The sequence below is a fragment of the Arachis ipaensis genome, chromosome B03 (assembly GCF_000816755.2).
Source record: "Arachis ipaensis cultivar K30076 chromosome B03, Araip1.1, whole genome shotgun sequence".
NCBI classification, from domain to species: Eukaryota; Viridiplantae; Streptophyta; class Magnoliopsida; order Fabales; family Fabaceae; genus Arachis; species Arachis ipaensis.
In genome coordinates this window covers 5,540,622-5,549,903 of record NC_029787.2, presented here as the reverse complement: position 1 = coordinate 5,549,903, position 9,282 = coordinate 5,540,622, and the positions used below count along the sequence as shown (strand labels likewise).

At 31.3% G+C, this 9,282-nt stretch overlaps 1 protein-coding gene and 2 long non-coding RNA genes across 3 annotated transcripts in view; 2 read left to right on the top strand and 1 right to left on the bottom strand.

The window, feature by feature from the left end:
• The window catches only part of LOC110269907, an 11,526-nt gene extending 5,346 nt beyond the window's left edge, over positions 1-6,180 (top strand). Inside the window, exons 2-3 of the long non-coding RNA XR_002358750.1 lie at positions 939-943; positions 6,040-6,180. This is a non-coding gene — a long non-coding RNA (uncharacterized LOC110269907). The remainder of the gene's footprint in view (positions 1-938; positions 944-6,039) is intronic.
• Positions 5,733-9,282, bottom strand: part of LOC107629030 — a 13,667-nt gene continuing 10,117 nt past the window's right edge. Inside the window, exon 3 of the long non-coding RNA XR_001617899.2 lies at positions 5,733-5,742. This is a non-coding gene — a long non-coding RNA (uncharacterized LOC107629030). The remainder of the gene's footprint in view (positions 5,743-9,282) is intronic.
• LOC107629026 (extensin-2) lies at positions 6,910-8,668 on the top strand. The gene has a single exon (XM_016331707.2). The coding sequence runs from the start codon at positions 6,989-6,991 to the stop codon at positions 8,468-8,470; it is 1,482 nt and encodes a 493-aa protein (XP_016187193.1). The 5' UTR covers positions 6,910-6,988; the 3' UTR covers positions 8,471-8,668.

The following is a 9,282-nucleotide window of genomic DNA, read 5'->3' as shown; positions in this document are numbered from 1 at the left end:
AAGTTCTCTCTTTAATTAGGTTTTAATTTGATCTAATTTTATAAATTTATTATATTAATAGTCAATTAAGACTCTTAGGTGTGTGTTGTGGTATCATTTAAATATGCCACATTAATAAATTTTGACATCATCGATAAAAAAAATAACAAAAAAACTAACATGACTAATTAAAAATTTTCAAAGAAAAATTTTAATTAAAAAAATCTTTTGAACATCAATTTAAAAAATAAATAATTTTTTAAGAACTAATTTTACTATTAACTTATAGTTTATATAAGATAAATAAAATAGAAGGTAAAAGGACATCTGAATACTTGTAACAACACTTTAAAATTAGATTTTATTGAATCTTTAGTTAATTTGTGTGTCAGAATGCTTTTTATAGGTATCACACTCGTCTAATATTCTATATCTCATATAAATTAAAAAAAAAAAAAAAACAGAACGACATCCCCCTTAAAAAAGTTAAAATAACAAGATATACCTAAGACAAATTATCTACACAAGAACAAAAAATACAAAAGGTGTTACTATTTTGTGTTCCACTCATGAATCTAAATATCACTGTAGGATTACCATGTGTTCATAACACGCAGCGGAAGAAAAGAAGGTAATCCTAAAGATCTATTTTGTGCTTAAACTTTATTCCAATAATAATATATAGATCAGATCTACATACCTATGTACGCTAGTAAAAAATCACTTTCTCCTTCGATGGTACGAAGGCACTATGCGTATCCACACCGAGACCAACCTTTGCTGTCAACTCCTTGACATATGATTATAAAAAATTTAAGTAACCATTAGATCTATCTTTATAGAATTGTATCATTATACAAATAGGCTACTTTTTCAAAAAGTTAGTTTGACGATCAAACCTTTTATACTTTCAAGAGAAAGTATATCCTCTATTGAGTGGTATACAATTCTAATAAAAGTAATTGTACCCCCACTCTTTCTTTAAGATGGAATCCCTTTTCTAAAAAAGAGTTTAACCTCTTATCACAAACACTTTGTCATAAGAAAAGTGAAAAAATAATCTCATTATTTCTTTAGGGTAACCAATAAATCTCATTTATCGAACCTAATATCAATTCTATTATTGTGCAATCTCTTAACACATATAAGACATCTCCAAACTCTAATATTCTTGAGTTTCAGCTTATGCCTTTTCCATATCTCGTATGGGTAAAAAATTGATTTAATGAGAAATTTGTTAATTTAGCCACATTTCTAAAATGTAGTCTAAATATTTAACAAATAGTGATATTCAACTAAATCAAATTTCATGTTTCTTAAACATGATGGAATACATAGAGTACTAGTATTTATGCACGGAGAGAATCTCATTCTCTATTTAATAGAATATCAATTAGATATTAGAGATTTTACTTTACAACTCTTATAATAAAAATACTCAATATTTTTATTATTGGTCAAACCAACCCTTAAGAGCAATTTTGATTCGCATCCTCAATACTTATGTTGAATTTTTCTAAAAAGATCACAAATCTTAATCATATTAAGGAAAATTTTGTTTGTAACAAAATAAATCTCCAAAAATGCTTGCAAGAACAATTCTCAATAAAGCCATTTGCCTAATGGCATTCCAACTTCTAAAGTTGTTTAATTCAAAATATATTGCCCAATACTCCCACTAGTTTAAATAAAATCTTTGATAGTCATACTATCTTACTTTGGGCACCATACATCTTATCAAGATGTTCAGTAATAAATAGTGGGCCTTTGAAATTAGAACTTATGGTTGTCAAAACAACCCATGTAAAATAATATTATAAATACATCAAAAGTTCTGACCATTCCAAAGTCTATTTCATTGGAGAATATTATCTCAATGATAACCCTTTGAAAATACAATTCTCAAATTGTATTTAATATATTACTTTCAAGTATGCCACATAAAAGGTGGACATATTTAAAAATTTAAAATATGAAAGTAAATAAAAAATCTATATTTCTAACAAAATTATTTAGAATCGTGAATGAGTACCTTGGTTGTCAAGTTGTTACTCATACCCATTCCAAATAAATATGATTAAATTATATCACATACAATTATAATCTCAAATAATTATCTGGTTGTCAGACAATTATTTAACTGAATTATATTTTATACCCCTAGGTTGTCTAGGTTCAAGTATAAAATTAATTATCCTTATACATCATCATATGCATAAATAAATTCTATCTTTGAGTACAAGTCTCCTGGTTATCAGGTTGTTCCTTGTAAACAAGAGATAAATTTATTTTTGACAAACTCCTAACTTTTAGGATTTATCTCAATTATTAGAGAATTTCTACCAGTATTCATGGATTAAATTTTATACTCCTAGGTTGTCTAGGTAAATATAAAATTAAATCCCTAATACATCAAATGTATATACTGATTAGTATCTTGAAAATAAAACTCCTGGTTGTCAGGCCGCTCTTTATAATCAAGAATATTAGAAAAAATAATTTCTAAAATTATAGTGTTCAACACATATAATCAGCTCTGATACCACTGTAGGATTACCATGTGTTCATAACACGCAGCGGAAGAAAAGAAGGTAATCCTAAAGATCTATTTTGTGCTTAAACTTTATTCCAATAATAATATATAGATCAGATCTACATACCTATGTACGCTAGTAAAAAATCACTTTCTCCTTCGATGGTACGAAGGCACTATGCGTATCCACACCGAGACCAATATTTGCTGTCAACTCCTTGACCAATGGACATCTGATCTAAATTGAGAAACCTCTTGCAACTCTTTGCACGCCATAAAATTCTCTCATCTTATCAAAAAAAAATTTTAGGAAATCTTTTTTCATCACATATATATCGCCCATATCTGAAAGTTAAATTTAAATTGATAACAAAGATTTTTAGAAGGTCAACTAATTTTGGCAAATAATTATTCAATGTTAGAGATATAATTATTTATGTGTTTTTATTTATTAATTTACATTTTAAAAAAATAATTTTATGATATAATATTAAAATTTTTATTATTTTAAAAACAGCATAAAACATTAGAAATATAACAATATTTATATATCTTCTCCAATCAACGTATTAAATTTTTTATTTTCTATTCATTTTTGCACACATATGCACGTATATTAGTGTAATTTGAACACACGTTACACATAATTTGTGTATACAGATGACGAAATATTATACATGAATAATTATATTCTGCATTTTTTACATCTTCATATTAAAAGAAATTAAAATACCGCCTCAAGGCATAAATTCTCCCAATAATTGTTACGTATGATCCAAAATTTGACTTGCTTCGTATCTCATGCAACAGCACCGAATAAGATTTTTATTCGTTCTAATTCTTGAAGTTAAATAAATTTCTTCTTCTCTTTTTTTCTTTTTATAATGGCTTCATCATCATCATCATATTATTATTATTATTATTATTATTATTATTATTATTATTATTATTATTATCTTGTTTGCTCTACCTTGTAGAGTTTACTATTTGACTTTTGATTCTATTTTCTGACTACTATGCATATAGTTTACAAACTTACTTTAGTCCCTTCAAAATAAATAAATAAATTTCAGGTGTGCATAGGCATTTTATTTATATCATCGTTATCTCAAAATAATATTTTATGTACAAACGAGTCGACTAATATTTGAAGAATATAATGTGTTGACATGTTGCAACTTTATGTATATCATGTCAGAGTGCAAGAAATGATCATCCAGTTGTTAGCTAAAACGCGCCTATTTTGTTCATATTATCAAAAATTAATTAAATAATTATCATTCCCGCGTAAACTCACCAACCCTTAGCTTATTTGTGTTCGGTAATCACTTAGACAAATTTTAGAAACCAGTATTTTTATTTAGTATAAATAACTCATATACTTTTTATTTATGAAATAGAATTGAAATTGATTTTTGAATATGAAATAAACAGTGTGTTTATTTTTTTTTAGGCTCTTTGAAAGTAAAAAGTGCATCCTTGGCTTAGCCAACCAAAGTGAGTTTATGGCTATTTTCACCATAGTGGAGTTGCTAACTTCGCCAAAATTGGTGAATCTAAACTATGTCACTATAGTGGGGTTGTTATCCTCGTCAAGATTGCTGAGCCCAAGCGACATCTTCTATTATAGTGGTTGTTGACCGATTCTCGAAGATGGCTCATTTTGTACCTTGTCATAAGATAGATAATGCCTCCTACATATCAGATTTGTACTTTAAGGAGGTTGTGCGCTTGCATGGTATCCCTCAAACAATAACTTCAGATCGAAACGTGAAGTTTATGAGTCACTTTTGGAAGACTTCATGAAAAAAAAAAATGGGAACTCACCTACAGTTTAGCTCTGCTAGTCATCCGCAAACAGATGGTCAAACAGAAGTGGTCAACAAAAGCCTAGGAAATTTGCTACGAAGTTTTGTGGGCAAACACCCTCGTCAGTGTGATCTTATTTTGCCACTAGTAAAAATTTGTCTATACTATTAGATATAATTTTACATCATTAAAAATAGTACTCCTTCTCACCTTATTACAGTAAAACAATTTTCTTTTTAATCTTTTTACCATATATAATAATAACAATAAATGGTAAATATATATTTTCATGCCAAAGATTCTTGCAAGGAAATTATAATTATTATTAGTTAGTTTAATGTTATGTCATCAAGTGTTATTGGAGTATACATGCATGAACATGGCATACATTATATCAAAGGATATAGATAGAGGTTCCTTTCGGTTCGTGCTTCCATGATAATCTGAAACATAAAACTATATTATCATTATCATGAAATTCCAAAATAAAATATATAGACCCTCACATGATAAAAGTAATAAACAACACTACAAAATAGTAAAATACAATAATTAATTAATTATATTATGTGTTGGCCAATGAGAAAGGGGACGTTAGCATGTCAAACCCCAAGACCTCCACAGTTGCAAAACTTGCGCTGCTAGTCAACTATATTGTTTATCTCTAATTACTACTATTATAAGGAGAGGATTTAACAAAAGCCTCTAGGGCTGCATCTAATTAAGTCATTAATAAATTGTGGAAGAGTTGAAAATGAATATAAATATTTTTTTTGCTAAGGATGTTTTACTTTTTAAAAAATTAGTAGGTGTACACTAAAAATTAACTATTGTGTATATATACATATTTGTTGAAAATAAAAAGTTTAATTCTTGAAGTTTTAATTGTCTCAAATTAAGAGGAAAAGAATTCAGAATCAGTTTTTTTCCAATCAACATTCGATTAATTTTGTTCTTTTTCCTTTTTTTTCCCTCTCTTTCTTATCTTTTATTGTTTCATTTTTTTTAAATTTTTTGTTGCACAAAAAGAGTTGATTTTCTCTAATTAAGTGGGTAAATTAATAAAATACTGTCAGAACATTAGTAATTAGAGAGACCAATCAAATGAACGAAAAATAAAATTGAAGTAAAAACACATATATGTTATTGTCTTTTTATAATTCTACTAGAATTTTTTTTTTATCAAACATAGGAGACTCGAATTCGCAACCTCTTAATTGAGTATGGAGAGACTATGTCATTTGAACTATAACTCATTGGCTTTTATAATTCTACTAGAATGTCAACTAGATTTTAATCAAAAATATTATTTGTATATTAAAATTAGTTATCAATATTATATATACATATATAATTTAACATATTAAAAATATGTATTTTATATTCTAATATTTATTTTATTTTAATAATTCAAAAACATACTCTTAAATATTATTTATCAAATAATAACAAAAAATAATAAATTTTTATAGTTTTAACATTTTTTGTTTTTGTTTTTTGCATATATATATATATAGGAGTAAAAAGTAATCATACTCAAGTTAATTACACACAATTATAGTTTTCTACCATATGTCATCATGGTTTATATTTTGTTAGCACATTGACAAGGATGTTATTGATTATTTTTTTTTGAAGCAATTTAAACATTATTCACCGACAAAAATGTGAGCACAAAAGCAAATATATATCACTAATAACGCGTTTTTATAATCCAGAAAGAGCAATGCTAGGGGCAGCAATTTTTGTGATTGTTAGCCATTAATTAGTCATCAATGATGATTTGATGGTGTGAGATTGGTGTGAAATTTCATCTAATGGCTCACCTTTCTCCGCTGATTACATGTTGGCCAAAATTCTTTAAAATTGTTGCCCCTAGACTTTTCCATCCAGAAATATATATTGCTAAATGTGGATCAAAGAATAAATAAATCAAAGTATAAAGAAATTAAAAAGACATATTAGAGAAAGTTAGTAATTGACTTTGAATTTAGAGTTCTAATACCATATCATGATACCACTCATTCCAAAAAATTCAGCTAATGGAAAAAAGTAACATTAATTATTATATCTCTAATACTCTCTAAATCTCCATTGTATACATTGTACAAATATTCCATTGGCTCCTCATACTTTTCCCGTATCTAAGCCTACTAATTAATTTGAGAAATTAAATGTTTACTCCTCCATATGATCCGGTGCTTTAAGTATATAGTATTAGACATATATTAACATTTTGAGAAAAGAAAGTATGATTAAACACAGAATTAATAAAAAGAATGCATATAGAACAATGCAAATATAAAAAGAAAGGAAATAATCAGAATTGTCTGCCGCCCTTACGCGGTTGTAATCTGAAAAACTCGTTCTTCAGCCGTGCGTATGCCATCACCAACCCTCTCTAATAACTTTGACTTTGTTATTTCCTATATATCCACCATTTGTGGAAAATGTGAACTTTGTTTTATGGAAGCCACATCAAGTTGAAAGAAAACTAATGAGAAGCCAGTCTGTTAATGTATTTAACAAATAATTCTTGTAAGTCAAGGTATTAGATGGTTGCAGTATATAAAGGGTTACAATCCTCACTATGCCAAGCAAGAAATATATAGTGTTGTAGTAAGGGGAGGAGGACTAAATAGGGTTTAACACTTAACAAGAGTTAGTATGGGAACCTCAATGAGATGGAGGCACTTGCCTCCCCTCATTTATGCATTAGCATTTTGCTTAATTGCTATTAATGTTGCTGCTCGTCATGATGACACTCCTTATTATGGAGGCAACTCTCCCTATCACCCAGCTCCACAGGCGGCGCCACCCGCACATGAACCTCACCCACCTTATCTCTACAAGTCTCCTCCTCCTCCATCTCCATACGTTTACAAGTCTCCACCACCACCTTCTCCCTCGCCACCTCCTCCCTATTATTACAAGTCTCCTCCTCCACCTTCTCCTTCTCCACCACCTCCATACGTCTATAAATCACCACCCCCACCTTCTCCGTCACCACCACCTCCATATATCTATAAGTCACCACCACCTCCATCTCCATCACCACCTCCCCCATATGTCTATAAGTCACCACCTCCACCTTCTCCATCTCCACCTCCTCCATATATTTACAAGTCACCACCACCTCCATCCCCATCACCACCACCTCCATATGTCTATAAATCTCCACCCCCACCATCACCTTCACCACCACCTCCCTATGTCTATAAGTCGCCACCACCTCCATCCCCATCACCACCACCACCATATGTTTACAAATCTCCTCCTCCACCATCACCTTCACCACCACCTCCATATATCTACAAGTCTCCTCCTCCACCATCGCCATCACCACCACCTCCCTATATCTATAAGTCACCACCACCTCCATCCCCATCACCACCACCACCATATGTTTACAAGTCTCCTCCTCCTCCTTCTCCATCACCACCTCCACCATATGTTTACAAGTCTCCACCACCACCATCTCCATCTCCACCTCCTCCATATGTCTACAAGTCTCCACCACCTCCATCCCCATCACCACCACCACCATATATATACAAGTCTCCTCCTCCTCCTTCTCCATCACCACCACCTCCATATATTTATAAGTCACCACCACCTCCATCTCCATCACCACCTCCTCCATATGTCTACAAGTCTCCTCCTCCTCCTTCTCCCTCTCCGCCTCCTCCCTATCTCTATAAGTCTCCACCTCCACCATCACCTTCACCACCTCCACCATATGTTTACAAGTCCCCTCCTCCACCATCGCCTTCGCCACCACCTCCATATGTCTACAAGTCACCACCACCTCCATCGCCTTCACCACCACCTCCATACGTGTACAAGTCTCCTCCACCACCATCTCCATCACCACCTCCACCATATGTTTACAATTCTCCTCCCCCACCATCTCCTTCACCGCCTCCACCCTATGTCTATAAGTCTCCACCTCCACCATCTCCTTCACCTCCACCGCCATATGTTTACAAGTCACCACCTCCACCTTCTCCATCACCTCCTCCACCATATATCTACAAGTCTCCACCACTACCTTCACCTTCACCTCCTCCTCCTTACATTTACAATTCTCCACCACCTCCACCAAAGAAAGCCTATCTCTACACTTCACCTCCGCCTCCCAAGTATTAAGCTTGCATGAAAAGTGCTTTAATTTGAATTCTTTCAATAATATTATGTTCAACATTATTATGGTTTCTCTACGTATTTATTTTAAGCGGTCATTAATAAAAGGTTCTACGCCATATAAGGCAAGTAGAACCTAGTCATTATTATATATGAATGTATCTTTATTTTTCAATTGATTATCATATTTTCATGAAATCCTAACGCAGTGTGGTTAGAATTCTATTTCATTATTTGCATATGATCATAAGATCTCAGTGAAATTCACTTAATATTTTTACAAACAATGCAAGCAGCAAAAACTGGTTCCTTCTAGTTTGGCTGGCGCACGCTTCGAAAGAGAAAATAAAATGAACGTTGAAGACAGTCAAGACACTTACGTGCGCTATCATGGCAAACATTAATTTTAAAAAAAAATAAAAAAGTATAACGTACTGTTTAATATAAATTTCCAATAATATCTGCACTACAGGATAATAATTTTTTACCTATTAATGATCAAATATTTACTTTCTGAAAAAGCTTTATCTGATAATCATATTACAAATACTGTTTTTAAAGATATAATAAATCCAGAAAATTCTGCCAAATTAACTAATAATTAGCTCGCAATTACACCTTACGTAAAGGAGGCATTCAAGTTAAATTCCACTTTTTTATCCATCTATATTTAGAATTGATGTTTCAGTAAAGTTATTAACTGAGAAATAAAATGGGCCTCCAACATATATAAAAAAACAACTTAAAAAGTTAGCAAACAGTTGAGTTATGGTTATCCAATATGTCTCGTTTAATTCTCCTCTTTGGTGTGGCCGGTT

What these genes read in the sequence shown, in the direction of transcription:
- LOC107629026 (XM_016331707.2), top strand. Translation starts at nt 6,989, where the DNA reads ATGGGAACCTCAATGAGATGGAGGCACTTGCCTCCCCTCATTTATGCA.